The sequence below is a fragment of the Ambystoma mexicanum genome, chromosome 13 (assembly GCF_040938575.1).
Source record: "Ambystoma mexicanum isolate Mex_15411 chromosome 13, UKY_AmexF1_1, whole genome shotgun sequence".
NCBI classification, from domain to species: Eukaryota; Metazoa; Chordata; class Amphibia; order Caudata; family Ambystomatidae; genus Ambystoma; species Ambystoma mexicanum.
In genome coordinates, this window is record NC_090938.1 from 665331771 (window position 1) to 665349547 (window position 17777).

Consider the following 17777-nt stretch of genomic DNA (forward strand, 5'->3'; position numbering starts at 1 on the left):
CTTTCCACTCTCAAGTAGGTTAAGTTGTGGGGGCGTCAGACAGGTGATGGGGATCAATAACCAGGCCAAGAGAGAAATGCAGATGAAACAAAGTTTCTTTATTTTTCTCAAGCAAACGTAAAATGGGGAAAAACAGCAAATGGGCCCTTTAAAGGTAACAGTTTCAATGAGGCTCTCGTAAAGTAGGAAAAAACAAGGCTTCCTGCACTCTTTATGCCCCTCCCTCGCAGGGTGCTCTCCCTCTAACTCCATTCAGGCTTTAGGATTTCCCCAAACCTTATTCTCTGTTTTCTCAAGGTCCTCTCCTCCCTGGAGTCTCAGTCAGTCTAGAGCGGTGGTCTTCAAACTGTGGGGCAGGTCCCCCAGGGGATAATGCAGGGGGGCACAAAGGATGTCTGGGGGGATGGCGTGAGGCTCCACAAAAAGGATGTATGCAGACTTCTTTTATAGAAAATATAAGCAGATAGGGCATTGGGGGGGCTGCACCAATATGTGCACTCAAGAGGGGCTTAGCAACACTTTTTGCTCCAACGGGGGGGGGGGGCTTAGTCAGGCAAAGGTTTGAATACCACTGGTCTAGAGTTTAGGGGTTTTTCGTACCCTTCTTTTGGTCCTTGCTGGCATTATCCCCTTTAACTCTCAGTCCTGGGTTTAAGTGGCTCTCGCACACATGTCGAGTCATCCACCTGGGCTTTTCTCCTGGCTTGGTGCTCCGTTCCTTGTTTAAGGGGTTCCCGCTGTTGGGAGCGCCTACATCACTTCCCTCTCTCAGGTTCCTGACTCTCGCCCTTTTCGCCATGTCACTCACTCTGCTATGAACTTGCTCCAACTTGCCGCCATGCCACGTGCTCGTCCCTCCCCCCACTAAGGGCTTGATCCCCTTAGATTGGGGTCCCTCCCCTAACACCTAGCTGGGGCCTGGGCCATTCATGCCATCTAGTGCCTCCCTGTACTGGCTAGTTATGTTCTGGCTAGCCCCTCGAGGTTTCCTCTGATGTTCCCAGCAAACAACCCTTCAAATGCCTTCCTGACATGTACCTGTTCAGTGAGGCCAATGAGGAGCGTGAAAGCATCGCCAGGAACACGACTGACCTGATAGTTATGACCGGGCAGATTGTGAACCAGGAGGACAACCTCCAAGGGGAACCATTCAGGGAATGGAGACTGGATACAGGGGGAAAGCACTGGAGAACAGGATCCATGAGTCAGCAGGCTGAATTTAGCAAGTGGAGCAGTAGGCAATGAAGAGCACTATGGAAGGCAAGAGAGGAACATGAAGCATGTAGGCAAGGATCCCAGGAAGGAAAAAGGAACTAGGTAGAAACTAGGAGCACTGGCACGGGGAGACTGGCCCGACCATTGTGACGCTAGGTGGCAAGTGCCAACATCTTTGTGGGTTCTGTAGCAGCAGTTCCAGTCTGCATAGGATGTGGTGTGACATTTCGGGCTTGGTAGCGTGTGCCCGCGCTGCCGCCATCTTGGGTGGGGATTGGGGAAACGCGAATACGCCACAGTCAATGCCATTGTTGCCATACCGACCAAGGCCGCATGGAAGCCCTGGCACTTCCTTCCTGGAGATGATTTCTGTTAGCGGGTTCTGCTGTCGTTTTGCTTTTTCCTTTTGGTTTTCAGAGATCTTTAGACCTTATTTTTGTAGATGATGGGACTTCGACTGAAGTCCTCCTGCCACTGTAACCCTTTTACCTATACTGTTTCATAGCAGCCAATACAGCTTCTAGGACAGGTGTTCTTTAACCATGTTGGCACTTGGGTGATATCAACCTACCGTTTTGTTGCAGAATAGGCTGGAGGCAAATGTAACTTAGTTTTGGATTTACAAGGGACATTGCATATCTTACTGCATTAGTAGCCCAATGTACGAGTTTGGTAGCCAATGGGGTACGAATATATTTTTTATTTTTATTATTGTCTTCCTATCTGCCCCTTGTGGATTTAGTGCATTGGGGCAGGAAACATCCATTGTCCTGAAGGGTAGTGAGACACCACTATCATGCCTCTGCTCTTTGTCGGGGGTTTTCTTGGGTTACTTCCACCATTGGCCCTTTTGTTGGACTGTTTTCTATTGACTGGCTGCTCCTTTTTTTCCCTCAGAGCCACCTGAATCCTCTTGGTCAGGATCATATGCCTTCCTGGTTCCTCTGTATTGCTTCTGCTCCTGGGCCATCATCCTGTGAAGGCATAGGTCTCCTCTTTTGTGATCTGGGTCCTCGTCGGTCCAGGAGCACATCCTTGAGAACTGGATCCTGAAAATCACCCTGTAAGTGAGGATTTGTACTCACTAGGTTGTTTTGGCCAGTGTTCTGCAGTTATTTGCTGTTCAGCCCCCTTGAATACATCAGTGTCGCGAGCATGCTTGCTGTGCTCATTTATGAGTCGCCCAACAATGACATGATTCCTGGGTCCTCATTTCACTGAGAAAGGGTTGTTAAAGGATGCATCTCCTCCCTTACGGTAAAAAGAGTTTTAGAATCAGGCCCTACACATTTATTTTTATTACTTTATAGGGATCCTTTTTTCCCCACCCCATAGCCTTATAGATTACATGTATCACCAAGTAATAGCATATCTAGCTCAGGAGTGGGAAAGGGTCCACCTATGGTCCTCTAATGTTTTTATACCTAAACATAACATATAAATAGACAGTGTAACTCAAAGTACTTATTTGTGTTTTAGCATTGGTGCTTTGTGGATTTTCCTATTCTAGATCCTCTGTTCTCTTCATAGTTTTCTCCTCATCTTTCTTACAGCCTGGGGGCTCGTGTTGCTGGCTTGGTTTATTCCTCCTACAACCTCCTAACACTTGGGAAACTCCATGTTGTACTTGGGGTTCCGTAGTGTGGTAGACCGAGGTCAGTTGGGTTACTACTCGGACGTCTGTGAGAACTCCACTCCTTACACCAATTTGGTAAGTTTGACAACCTACCTGTACCCTTGAGAGAAACCGGTCTTCTCAGCTATTGCTACTGTTTAGAGAGTTTGGTCTATCTTTTGGTTGGAAACCCTATCTTGCCATTAGGAGATATGATTGTATAAACTGTAACTGCAGGGCATAACAACTGCAAACCTCCTTTCTACGACTTACACCAACCACCTCCATATGACTACCAACGTCCTGCCATTGCCCACAAGATTTATCCAAGCAGCCTCAAGGGTTTGTTAGTTATCCTAGAAATCTGTCTACACCTCATCACCACCCCTGGTATCTTGCAACCCACAGAGTATTTATGTGATGTATACTTTTTAGGGTGGAGTTTGCTTACCCCGGACTCTCCACATGAAGGTGAAGAGTTTTAAAGTATTGTTAAATCCTGTGCCATGTCCCTGTCAGAATGGAATAGCCACATGCTGCCAGAAACTAAACACAGCTTCTTTGTGAGCCCCACAGGCAAGCTCCAATGCATATTCAGATGTTCTGGTGGGTTCACTAAGTGAATGATGAAGGGAAATGGGGAGTGCCTCTGCATTCCACACAGGCTCTCTGAGCGAGTGCCGTAGATGGTTTTTTGTGTTCCTCTGGACTTGTTAAGCGAGTGTCTTAGGAAACTGAGGGGCTTTGGAACTGGAGTGAGTGCTCTCTACCACCACTGTAAACATTATTCCATGTCTCTGCTATATGATTCCTTATACATGTTTACTTATACTCCAATGAGTTAGATCTCTTAAAGCGGCGGTGGTTGGGATGTTCTCTACCTGGATCCCTGCTGTTTATGACCTTCCGTATGCAGGGATGCGCTCTCTTAAACAGACAGGGTAGATGGTTCCCACACATTTAGAACACTTAAGACGTCTTTCATTTTGGGTGTGGATAAAGTCTGACATTAAACCCCCCGGCTGTTCCAATTTCCCAGAGCACAGGGCTGTCTCAACTGAAGGAACACTATCACTTACTGCTAAAAAATGCCCAAAGGTCTAGAGTCCTTGCCTTGTGGGAGGTTTCCTCTTGTTGGTCTAGATTCCTGATTGGGTCCTCTTTTAGACACGGTTTGGGTATGGCTAATGGTAAGCCGTTAGGAATGGAGGTGGAAACTGCATAGGACTGTCCATGCCCAGCAATGGGGAGTAAGTGGGGGTGACCAGGGGATACCCCAATACTGAACCCATGCACATCATCCACTACTTAGGGAAGGCACCATGCCCTTGTGGTCACCCTATTTGATATCCCCAGAGTCAGGCAGTAACATTTGTCACAGGAGAAAATATTTATCATATTGCTCAATACTTTCCACACTGCACTGGCTTCTGTTTGAAGACACAATTCAGTTAAAACTAAGCTGTTTAGCCTATTTGGCTACTATTCATTGTCATCCTTCCTGTCTGCCTGTGAAAATGAAGATTTTGGGAGAAGTGCACAAAACAAGGAGATTCTCCTTGATTCGGTTGGATATCCATAGAGCAAAAGATATTGCATGTTTTTTAGATTTAGGTCACACCTGTGGTTTAACTGGTCTTCCTATCGTGGAGAAAAGGCCAGTCCTTCCTGGCTACCAGGACTCCCAGAAAAGGAACAGGGGAGACGGGCCGCCATAAAAGCCTGACCCAAGGAAAAAAGCCCCTTCCTTAGAGGTATAAAAACCTTGAGACACCGGATATACGTTGCTGTCACGACCCTTGCCCAAAACCCCCTCTGGCAAACCCATTGGCCAGGTGGAGTCAGGACTCGGGCCTCTAGAGCCTGGCATCCTTTTCAAAAGCCCTCATGGGGCCAGTCCTGGTGCCTACGGCGCGAGGCTCATACACCATGAACAACAATGTGCTTGGGAACTACTTTATTGTATTGTCAGCCAACATGGAGGCATCCACATAGCTTGGTTCCTAAGAACCAAGCTATGCGGTCTAGTGTTTTGGGTGTGGCAGGCCTGGAACTACTTTGCCTGGTACTACTTTACCTGGGCTATATAAACCACACCCTGACTGCAGAACATGCTTCGTGTTACTTTGCAGCTTGCAACGTGACGCTCACCGTGTCCAGCTATTCCCTCGAACCTCGGAGAAGCAGAACCTGCAAGGAGATAAAAGGAACATCATTAGCAGCAGCATCTTACCTGCAGTCTTCATCTTTAAACACTCACAGCTACTGAGAACAGCTTTCTCGAATCTACACGCCTCCCGGACAGAACGACCGGAAAGATGAAGATAGAGGCAACATTAAAGAAAGCTGTAGATACATTTACAAATTACGAACTGCTCAAAAGGCTTACCTGGCTGGTGGCCTCTCGGCTGGCACCACTCTGGACATTCCACTCGTGCTGAAGAACACCGCGAACTACAAGGAAGGAAAACACAGGTTAGCAAAGGCAAGACTTCGCAGCGCTGCGCATAGCGCTTACTTACCGCATCACAGCGCTCTTAATGCGCCATCATTTACCAGCGGGGCTCAACCAAGTCAGTTTGCCGCGCTGAAGCTCTGCATACCTAAGGGAGAAAGAGACATTTTAAACAAAGAAAGGCATGCAGGATAGCAACAAAACTAAAGAACAGCAATAAGACCTATCTGAACAATATCAAACGGGCCGGCGTCAGTGAAGTAAGTGGACCGCAATCGGCCATGAAAGACAACACGCCCCTGCAAAGAAGGCAGGACGGAGAGCACGCCTAATTCTACCACAAGGCAGAACCTTCCCCGCAGACCACATCAGGGCAAAGCTGAGAAGCATACCAGCGAGTAACCCAGCTGGGTGGTGTCCCTGTGGATACCAGGTGAGCATAACAGTTCCTAGATGATTCAAGAGCTGAAGGTAATCCAGTTGCATTGCAGCACAACGAGGCAGCGAGGAGCAGCGGAATGCGAGGAGTCCTTAGCTCAGAACAGCAGCAGCAGAATAAGGAGAGAGAAAGAGAGAGAGAGAGTTGCCGAGGGAATTCCGGCAGCGAGCAAGTCTGAGATCACCAAACAGAAGAAGCATAGTGGATTGCAAGTGAAGAACTAGCGAAATGCAACAAAGTTGCAACGTGGCGAACCACGTTTCTGCTCAGCATTTGTTTGTTGAAGCTCCTTCCCGCTGGGCGCAAGACGTGCCTTTGGCGTGGCTGCCATCTTAGGGTTGGCAAGGAGTATGTACAGCATGCCTGGCCTAGGAAAGCACAATCGAATGATTGGCAAGTACCACTCATCACCGCACGGTTGTTATGCGATGCAGTGTCTTCCATCTGTTCCAGATCAACCAGCATCGGTATTGGGATGCAACAATGTTACAACCCTTCAGATCTTGCAGAAAGCTTTAGAATAACGTTTCCCTAAATTTTGAAATTGAGCTTATGGTGAACTAGCTGTGTTGTAAAATTGCTGTGTTATATTTGTGTTATTTTATACTGTGATTGTTTTATTTGGATGTTTTCAATGTTATATCGATTTTACTTTAATAGAATACACAGTGGTCAGTATGCCTTTAGGCCTGGTTCGCACGTGATCAACTAGTGTAAACAAAATAAAACAAACTTAATTTATGTCCATTAAATACTTACTGAATGCTCTTATAGAATTCTACCAGTCCCTCTCGAAAAAAAAAAACATTTTTGTCAAGAACAGAATGGGCACCCAACCTTCAGGCGCTGTAAGTGTTGAAGTACTACACTCCTTTTAAACTTGTAATTCACCCCCTCCACATTCCAGGAGAGGCATGTCACCTGATCGCTGTTCTCCACCCCGCCATCCCCTTTCCCGTAACCACGCCGGAGTCCCTTTCTCCGAACCCAGCATACTAACATCAACTATGCAAACACCCCCTGATTCCCCACCCTTCCCCCAACTTTCTTCACCCTCGCAGCCAACTTTGTTCTACCCCAATCAAACCAACTCAAATATAATCCTACCTGTGACCCTCCAAAGAACAAGATCACCCACCCCCCCTTATTCCTCTTTGCCCCCCCGCTTTTCTTCCTCCCCCACCCTCCGAGGTCCTACCGGGTCAACGCTTGGTGCCTCAATTCAATGGGTCACGGCTCATGCCTGCACCGGGGTCAACAGTTCCATGGCCATACTGGGAAGCCCACGCCATGCCCTCAGTCTCTAGGCCTTTCTCCTGTTGCACACATTTGAGAAATGCCTGACTGCTGAGCACCCTACCCCCAATCCCCTCCCACCCAAACCGACTCAGTTCTGTGTAGAATCCTGTCTTCAGCCACCCCAATTCTGTACTCCTTACTTTGGACACAGTGCCACTCAGTCTTCCGCCCGGGAGGGCCTCCCCTCTGCAGCTCCATTGTTCTATCCAGTCCCAGGCCTCCCACGGGTCCTTAAACACCCAGGACCGCTCCCTCTCCATAACTCTCAGCTTTGCAGGGAACATGAGCATGTACTTCACTTGGTTGTTACGTAGTATTCTCTTGCCCTCTTCAAATGATCTTCTCGCCTGTTGCACCTGCACAGCATAGTCTGGAAAAATCAGCACATTCACATTGTCTGTTTTAATCACCGCCATTCTCCTGGCTGCCTAGAGGATGATATCCCTGCCACTATAATGGAACAGCTTCGCCACTACCAGCCTCAGGAGTGGCAGGGCGTGGGGTGGGGGTGGGTCACCTGGCGGCGGGGGTCTGACCAGTACTCTAAGGGCCCTTACAATTGCAAAGAAGTTGGTCAGCCGTCTCAGCTGCACCACCTCCCTAATCCATTACTCCAAGAATAGATCCATCACCGGGCCTTCAATTCATGTATGATGAAAATAAAAGGTGACCTGTAAACTTGCACTTTGCAAGTTTGAAATCCACAAAGCCAAAACATTGGGTACAATTCATTGAGATAATAATACCTGTTACTACAGCGCTTGGAAGCTTGAGGAATCCAGTATTAAGTGCTATATAAGCACACAAATTATAATTATTGGGGAAGAGCCACAGGGACATGTGTGACCCATGCCTCACCACAACCACCCGCTGAAAAGTATGTTGCCAGCAAGCATAACACCGGTCTATCCCTGCCGGATTTTGATGGCAACCAATGACAGCCCTGATGCCACAAGTATTGCAAGTGACCTCTGCAGGTCTCTGAGTAGGCCACACACGGTGCCACATCAGACAAGAATCTCTTCTTCCCCTTTTTTTGGAGGCCATCAATCCAAACTAATGAGACTGAAACAAGGCTGTGGAGCAGGCCCCACCATGGCTTTTAGCATGATTCCCGCCATATTCTTCAGCCTCCTGTACGATATTCTGAGCACATTGGGTGCTCATCTATTGTATGGGAGCCCATCAAATGGAAATGGTTGGCAGGTATTTCCTCGTTAAATTAGTGTTTTAAACTCAATGTTCTAAGGTCCCACACATAGGGAGTTATTCAGGTTATAGGAATATCAATCAAGATCCCATGAGAGAGAACTAGCCCAGTGCGAACCTGAACACTAGGACAGTATGCACTAAGTCAGGGAGCAGGCTGCATTCACCGCTGATGCTTTCAGGAATCAGAGTTGAAGGTGCTCATTTTAACAGCTATGCCCTTATTATAATTATTATGGTATTTATTGAGCGCAGACCTAGCTTTGAGAAGCAACAGAGCACTTTACAGAGGTATACACCAATACAGATGCATAATGGAGCACTTTTCAGTGGTAACAACAGAAGATATACAGCAGAGGGTAGAGGGGAACAGTGGAGGGGTACAGCTGTACCGGGTGGTGGGGCAATGTGATGGCCTAGGTGTTGAGGAGGAGAGATTCCTGGAAGAGGTTGGTCTTGAGTTCTTTTCTGAATAGTGGGAGCGAGTTTGATGCAGACAGGGAGGAGGTTCCATAGTCTTGGGGAGTAGGCAGAGAAGGCTCGTTTTCTGGTCCTTTCCATTTTGCAGTGACAGATTTCAAGTCTGCATGTGTCCTGGTTTCTGGTGGTGCGCTATCCACCGTAGATGTAGAGTTTCTCCGCAAGGTAGCTGGGTGGCTTGAGGGCGACTGTCTTATAAATGATGCAGCAAGACTTGAAGGCGATTTTTGCATGCAGTGGGAGCCAGTGAAGGTTGATGAGGGCCGAGGTGATGCAGTGGTATCTGCATAGACCCTTTATGAGGCGTGCGGCCGCGTGTAGGACACTTCTCAGGGGCACAAGGGAGGATGACGGGAGGCCTTTGAGGAGTACATTTCCCCCATCCAGGTGGGATAGGACCATTGCTTGAACAGTGGATCTAAAGCTGTCCAGAGGGAGGAACGGCTTGACTTTTTGCAGGAGGGAGAGCGGATGCCAAGCTGTCTGAGTTTTCTTAGCTGTGTGTGTCGTGAAGGAGAGGTGGTTGTCGATATGCAACCTGGGGGGACTTGGCGCAGGAGGCGAGCTCGGGTGTAAAGCCCTTATAGTTCATGGATGATAGCGACGTCTGTATGTCTGGGTGTTTGGTCTTGTTTGTGAGGAGTAGGAATCCGGTCTTGGAGGGGTTGAGCTTTAAGTATGCACTAGACATCCAAAACTGGATCAGCGAGAGGCATGTTTTGAGCCTATGGGTGTCCTTGAGGGAGTCGATCTTGAGGTATAGCTGTGTGTCATCAGCGTATTGTGGATGTTGTGTGTGGCTAGGAGGGCTCCCAGCGGCTCCATGTATAGATTGAAGATCACTGGGGAGAGGATGGAACCTTGCGGGACTCCACAGTTGACTGGTAGCATTGGCGATCTAGAGGAGTCCATCTGAACAAACTGCTTGCGGTTGGCGAGGTAGGACTTCAACCAGAGTAGGACAAGGTTGCTGATTCCCCCATGCACTGGTATATTGTGGCCATATGCGCCTGGTGGTCTACTGTGTCGAAGGTGGCCAAGAGGACGAGTAAAACCAGGTGGCAGGGGTGGCCGTCATCAAGGATGTTTCTTGTCTTAATGATTTATCGATCAGCTCGGAGTCTGCGGTTCCACATACCTGCTTTTTTTTTACTATTCTTTTTTTAATTAGTTATGTCAAAATGAGGAAGCAGAACAAACAAAATGATGGCTGGAAGGTTTGAAATTAATCCTAACCTCTGGCATTGCTCTTCAGCCTGCTAAGCCATTACAGAAGGAGAAAGACCATGTGCAAATTAGGCTTGGTCCCACCCCAAAAGGGGCAGTCCGAAACATGTCTGGGGATGCTTGCAGTCTCGTGCAGAAGGGATGTGACGCAGCAGTTCAGGCTGGACTGCCCCTTTTGGGGTGGGACCGCAAGGCATCCAACAAGGGATATCCCTTAGCCATTTTTCCAGTGGCTCTATGTCCAGAATAAAAAGCAGAGGTGACACGGGCACCCCTGGTGTGTCCTCCATTCTAGAGAAAAGGGACGAGAGATTACCCCATTAACTCTGATCTCTGCCTATGGGTTTTTAATAGAGCGGTTTGACCCACTGTAGAAATTTCCCCCCAAAGCCAATACTTCCCCTTAAAGTCCATAAGAAGACCAGTACAGTCTAGGTGTTCACACCGTTACTAACTACACTGACATTGTTGTACATATGCATATGACCGGTCTCATAAGCCCAACACCCAGAGTAGGGGTGGTGTTATTGAGCGTCATGCGATATTTTAAGCATGTTTACATTTGGAATATGTGTATTTTTTATACAAATTGTGAATACATTTTGTTTCAATGTTTGAGATTTGTGACTGATCATATATACGGGGTACTTTCCACTCTGTTTTAATTGTAGCTTGATATCCAGCCATGTTGCGTGGAAGGGCCTGTACTCAATTGTGTGTATGATATTTCTGGAGGTCCCTCATGAGGCAGGCCCCCCAGTAACAAAAAAGAGGATTCTACCCAAAAGATTCTTTTTGACAGTCCAAAGTCGATTGCTGCTATAGCGAAAGGGCCTGCTCTATCTAAAGCAATGTGTACCCTACATATATTCATGCTTGTGGCTCCGTCTGGCAAAAAAACACTTTGTTCAGGGTGTACCAGAGAGGGTAATATATTTAATAAACTTGATGCGAGACATTTCGCTATTATTATTGCCTCAGCATTAATTAATGAGATATGCCTATAGAAGGCACATTTGTCCGTTTTATTTTTCATAGGTGTCACAATTATATTGGCCCAACGTAGATCAGTAGGCAACTCCCCTCCTCCCAACTGGCCAGGAACATGGAAAGCTTTGAAGCAAAAATATTATTGCCGTGAATTCATTGGTACCTGGGGATTTACCCAATTGGAGTGAAACGTACCTGCATCTTCTTGAGCTGCTGCAGCTGGTTTCGCAGCTCGCTGGTGTTCTGCTGCAAGCCATGGAGGTGCAACTGCATGTGCAGCCGGTTGATGGCAGTCTGCTGGTTCATGGGACCCGTTGTGGCCTGTGCTGGCGTGGAATCAAGCGTGGCCATGCTGTTCCTGTTCGAGTGGCTGACTGCTGCAACAAAAACTGAAACTAAGATCATGCAGGAAAGGAAGAAATAAGAGCATGGAAGAGACAGGGTGGATGGGAATTAAGTCAGGTGGGTTGAGAGTCGAGAAGAATTGCGGATGATTTAAAAATTGGATACTTGAGCAGAACTTCAGGAATCTAGGGCAAATGGATCATCAGGGGACAAAGAACATTGAGCATGATGGACCTCTTATCAGGAGAACAAAGCAAAATGAGCATTGAACATGGGACGCCCCACTGAGGGACAAAAGGCATGGTAAAAGGTAAGTGGGTCGCCTATGGTCCAGTACTGGGAAAGAGTGGGTGTTCCACAGAGCAGAAAAGTATCAATGGAATTGGAAATTGTAGAATGACCATCAGAGGCCAAGAGATGGGCACACGGTCAACTGCACTTCCCAGTGGCAGAGACCACATTGGCACTGCATATAGTAAGAAGCTAGGTCACTTCAAATAGCCGTCTGTTATTCTGAGGGACAAGGGGCAGATACAGCCCTGTGAAGCACATGCTTGTCATGATGCAAGGTGCACCATGAGAGACAAAGAACACACAAGGAACAGCACATCATAAATGAGCACACAGGAAACTGCACAAGGAAAACTGCACTTCTGATGGGCATCTCAAAGCTGGCCTGTGCTGCAGGGTGAGCTTGTCGCAAGCTTGATTGAACAGTATCTTTCACAGCTTTCATTGCGAGACTAAACTGCTAAGTACAAAAATAGAAAAATACTTTGTTGGACACTTGACACTTACAACCTGTCGTTGGTGCTACTCCGTTGGCTGGTTCAGTCTTTTCACTATGGAGAGAAGGAGAGAGAACACATTAACCAGAATAAGTAATTTCTTATCTACATGCTCACCAAGTTCAGAGGAATAGTTGAGAGGATCACATTACCTACCAGTAAAAAGGGTTCCAAATTGATATATCAAATCCAGAGTCATGTTTTTCATGGTTTGGGTACATAGAAATTGAAACTGGAAAAATAGTGAAAGATTTAAAGAGGCCATCATATCCAAATGTCATCACAGGAACATAGCATTCCCTTTGGTACAAATGTATTTCTAGATTACTTTGCTGACGTAAGAGAATGACATCCCTAAGGTGCAGCTCTGAAGCCGCCTCTTTTATTGTCCAGCCTTTTGAATAGTAGTCTGTGCCTACCTTGACGCCGTCAGGTTTGGGGATTTTTACATAGTCGAGTAACCCTGGAATGCCGGTAGTGAGGGAGCCACTGGTTGGTGGCAGCCTTTATCAATTGTAGTACAGTAAATCAGTCTGAGATTGTGAATCCAGGCTATGAAAGAATGTGGGTGATACAAATTTGCCTTTGTTTGATGCCAGCCCAGGGGTTGCGAATATCAAGAACAGAGAAGAATAATATTAATGCATGTCTGGATTCAACATTGAATCCACATCTGAATTGTTTCAGGTGGATGTTTGAATGGGGCAAACCTCTGTGATTCAGAAGCTTCCAAAATGTTTCAATGGACGCAAACCTCGAATTGTGGCCTTGGACCATTACGCTCTTTCTAATGCCCCATTAACGTGGCATGTCTGCTAAATTTAATAAAAGGGCGATTCAGAACCCAAAGAAGAATCTGTCCTGAAGCCTGGCTGGATCCTGCTAACTTACATGACCCTTCTTGCTTAGAAGCTCTGCTGGGTACCTGGGGGACAAGACTTCCAATTGCCAGAGTAAAGCCACAATGGCATTAACATGCTTTCTCTAGATGGGGCCAGCCTTGATACCAGTCCCAACCATTGGGCCCTATTGAAGCTCTTTTGTACTGCACTGACCCAGACAACACAGCTGTGAGAGTGCACACACACAGGAAGCTAACAGATAATCAAGACCTGTAACAGGCTAGGATTATTTAAATCATGAACTATACTACTCACCAGTGGGGCTCGCCGTCCAAGGTGTTTCCCACAAACACCTTGGACTGCGAGCACCATCTTTGGCATGCTTTCCCTTAAAGTGTGCCCACTTTGTGTACAGTGTTAAAACAGAATACTATGATTAAACACTTAAATGTGCTTCTACATTTTGTCCCTTGCTGCCAGCCTTTTCCAACTGACGATATACCCACAAGGGGCAGTAGTGAGGGCAACGGTGTCCAGCAGTCTATCCGACCAGACTTGGTGTGTACTTTCACTTTGATCTGTTAGGCAGAGGTGTGCTTAAGCCCTCCAGTTGTTAGCTGCTCTTGGCTCATTACTCCTCACATACACAACACTCACGTTCTCACCTTCCACCTGTATCCTGGCTGCATCAGCTGTGTGTGGTGACTTGTCACTTTGGCTGGTGAGCCGGCTGCAGGGCTTCAATCACCATTCACTCTCTAGCACCCACAGCAGTATTTGTATGGGAAGCATATACCAACCAGTGGATTTTGGGGCCTATTGCAGCACGTCTTTCCCTGATGATCTGCTTGTAATAATATATATTGTAATAAGACTGAACAAGTGAGGGGAATTAGAAGCTGCAAAGTAAAAAGAATTAAAATAAAGGATAGAAGAAACAAAAAAAGAAGGACTCTAGGCATTTGATACTTTGATTGGCCTACAACATCTAATCACAACCCACAACAGCCTCACTGAGCTGACTAGATAGGTGATGCCATGGTGAAATTGATCCTTGCCATTTATTTCTGCACAGCTGGCACAGAGGGAGATCTGCTGGGAAAGGCAAATGTGGCATGGAGGAATGAGCACAGCACCGCATCCTCTCTAAAATCATTCCCAAGCTGTTAGAGGTATCAGAGTGTGAAGCAATTGAGGATCCGTGGACCCCGTTTTTCAGGAAAGATTTGTGAAGAAAATGAATGCATATATTACTTGAGAAAGTCCAGGCATCTCTCCGCCAGGTGTTTTCCTTTAGAGTTTTTTTGACAAAACCCACATTTTGGGGGCTTCTGCAGCCGTTCAATTGGGACCCACAATGGGGGTTTACTGTGGACATGTTGAAATCCCATCTGCTTTTCCTGACAGGGAACATTGGTTTGATCAAGGAAGAGCCAAGGGCCACGCTTCAGGCAGAATTCTTCACTTTGGTCACAAGCAAGAGTCCTAGTCCTTTTGGCTTCTTCGATTTAGGCCTTTTTCCCCCTACCCACTCCAATACAGGACACTGCAGACACAGAAAGTTCTCGCACAGAAGCCAGAGGTATGGAGCGGTCGTGCCCGTGGACCGGGCCTCCATCTGGTGGCACCACAACCTGGTAGCTGTTTGAACGGCAAAGCCATTTTCAGTTAATGACCGATTTTGTGATCACGACCGATGCAATGTAGGTAGACTAACAGTCAGACACCTACGTGGGTGATCATTTCCTTAGAGGCTGTAGGAAATGTGGCGATCCTACAGATGGCATCACTTTTCCCCAGGAGGGAGTACCTGTCCATGTATCTAGGGCGATGAGGCTGCTAATCAACAGTCCCCCTAGGGCTGGTAAAATGCGGGAGGACCTCATAGGGTAACTCTGGGAAAAACTCTTGCCACATCCCAACCTTATAACACATCACCCAAGCATTCTAAAAATATAGTTGATTCAGAAACTATGTGCTACTGTACTAGTTTTGACATTCTCCTGACAACAAGTACTGGGATGAAGAAAAATTCAAGAATGCTCCTGGAAAGTACAATGACTACTCAATCAGATGTTGACAGTTGGGCTGACGCTGTGTCCGAAAAGTCTTGGATATATAAAGCAAACAGTGAGAAAGGACAAAGGAGAAGAAAAGGACCAGAGAGTCGAGAAGTAGAAGCTGAAGCTAGAGGGGTGGTTCAAAGTAACCTTCAAGAACATTGTGCAGGTCTGCAGGATAGCAGCAATGGTAGTAGAGTTCCGATAAACTGGAGAAGGCATCTTGCATGTCGGCAAGCCATTGAGAGCATTATCAGTAGAAGCAGAAGACGGAAGCTGGAGGGTGACTGAACCAAGGAAGAATCAGTTCCACGCCCTGGCATTCCGAAAGTGTGAAGTCGGGTGGTACGAGAGTGGGACCGTAGCAGAGGAAAGAAACAGAGCAGATTGACCATGGGATGCCTGAGAAGCGCCTCGCCAGTCGGCAGGGTGCCGGCAGAGTAGAAGAAGGAAGATGGAGGGGTGGTGACGTGACCTGTAGTGGGTGGACCGTTGGGTCCGACAGCTGCGTCGAGACCATCAACCCTTGCCAAATGCGAAGCCGATTAGGCGAGTCGATGCGAAGCCCCCAGTCTTATGGGGCCTATGTGACTCACAACGAAGGGACAGTCAAGTCCATATCAAGTGCCAGTACCAACTGTAAAGAAGGGACCCAAAGACAAGCGGGCCCATATCAGAAGAGAGAATACATTAAACGTCGATAGATGGTTCCAGGAAAAACAATAGAAATGTGTTCCCCAAAGAGTCTAAAACTACGGATCATCAATATCAGAAGCAGTGAACAACTGAATAAAGGCACAGAAAGCCTAAACCCTACAAGAATAATCTTTCTTAAACGTATATACAAGAAAGGGAGACTAACCTTAAGCTGAGCATAACATCTAGAAGATGACGCCCAAATGAGAGCAACTCCTGGACCCAAGGGTCTTTTGGAACATCATTGGCGCGAACAGCTAGCAGTCGCACGCGGAAAATACCAGGTCTTCGTAGATCGTCCATGCTGTCAAAAAGTGTATCTTTTGGGACATGCCCAAGACCATCCTTATTTGAAAATGGAGTATACATCTTTCCAGAGAAACAGGAAGAGAATACTTATCTTTGTCTAGAGTAAGGGCTCTGGAAATCCAGGAGCAACTCGAGCAGCCTCTTCTTCATCCCAAAAGAGGGGAGGGAGGGAAGAATAAAGAGTGTAAAGAAAGTTGAATGTGTGGAAACCTCCACAAAGGAATTACAAGTTCTTTTGCGAAAAACTATAAGGAACATTGGGGAACCCTGTGCGCCATGATGCCCTCGGGTTTCGGCCCGTTATAAATAAACAAATCAATAAATAAACCATCTAGGAGAGGGAATCATTCTCCTAGACCCACGTGGATCCTGTAGAACTGTTTTGTTTGTGTGTTACAAAAATCCTGGAACTTCAATGGAACTTTTTACCTTGCCATCTTTGGGACACTTTACATCCAGAAGAAGGGAATCATTTGCATAGAACACGAGCAGAGCCAGAACTTTATTATCGTTTATTGTAGTGACAGGCATAGCGTAGAAGCCTTTGACTTGGATGGTGCCTTTTGATTTGGACTTGCAAGGACTTTGTGACGAGCACCCGAGTTTCCTTAGTTTAGGTAGAGTAATCCCATTAGAATTAAGGACAAATAGGTATATCTTTCTTTTGAATAAAGGTTTATAGCAATCATCATGGCACCACTTGGTCAGTCTCTTCCTTCCTTGTCACCACCGAAACCAATTGCCAATAGCCCCTGAAAGGAAACTTGCCACCAGGAGTCTGATAAGGACACAGTGAACTGTTAGATGTGCCTATGGACAGACGTCTCAGGCACCTGTTACATCAACAAGCTAGGTAGCAACTGATGCATGAAACCGATTGATCTTGCTCTGGATCTCTAGCACCATTGTCTAGACAAGGATATTTATCTGCAGGTAGAATTCCTTCTGGGGACTTGCAACATGATAGTTAAGTGGAACTCCAGGAATGAGGCCGACTCCGGCGATTGGACGCTGACCCAGCAGTATTCCAGCACCTTTATGATCCTGGAGGTCAGTTTGATAACCTTTTTGCTTTGGAGCCGAAATCACAGCTGCCAGTCTTCTTCATTTGACACCAGGATCCAGAAGCAATGAAGTACCAACAAGGGTTATGACTTACCCCCAATAGTGATGACCCATATAACTATTTTTCAGATAAGAAGTTGATCATCTTGGAATGTCATTCTGGTTCATCCAGTTCCATTTCTCTGACCTCCAAGAACTGGTGGAGGACCTTCTCCATCTGACTGGCTTTGAAAGTGTCAAAGCCGCCACTACAACCTCCTCTTGACTGGCGTCTTGCAACTGATTGTGTGGATGATATCCAGGATTCCTGGTGCCTTTCATCAGGGGATACACTCTTGGTCAGAGTATTGGGCACCAGGAAGAGATACTGATCGTCCTAGGATGCTAAGATTGTTGGTGCTTGACAGAGAATGTGTACCCTGCTATTCCTCTCATACTCTACGTGGTTATTTTCCTTACTTGGATAATTTCAGAGGATTAGCATCCCACAGTACACTCAATGCATATTGGTTGGGGATTGCAAGTGGTCATTGCTTAGTGTCTGTTTGAAGCAACCCCTTGGTGCAAACTCTTCGGTGCCAGAAGATTAAACTCGGGGACCCTTCCTTTTCAAGGTAAATCTATGTGGGGTGTTTGTGAAGTTTTGCGACTAAGTGAGCTGGCAACTCTCTTCTGTCTGGTCATTTTTGAAGTGGGTCTTGATGGAAGGGTACTTGTCAAAGGAAAAGATCTAGAAAGTATGG

The 17777-nt window shown here is 46.8% G+C and overlaps 1 protein-coding gene across 15 annotated transcripts in view; it reads right to left on the reverse strand.

Moving 5' to 3' along the window:
• The window catches only part of SRCIN1 (SRC kinase signaling inhibitor 1), a 1709922-nt gene that overhangs the window by 329618 nt on the left and 1362527 nt on the right, over window positions 1-17777 (reverse strand). For 14 of the 15 annotated variants that reach the window (XM_069634673.1, XM_069634685.1, XM_069634684.1 and 11 more), the window contains 2 exons: window positions 12073-12116; window positions 11125-11306 (listed from right to left, as the gene is read on the reverse strand). In XM_069634673.1, coding sequence (XP_069490774.1) covers window positions 11125-11306; window positions 12073-12116 — 226 coding nt within the window. The remainder of the gene's footprint in view (window positions 1-11124; window positions 11307-12072; window positions 12117-17777) is intronic. The other variant, XM_069634672.1, reaches the window with a different exon arrangement.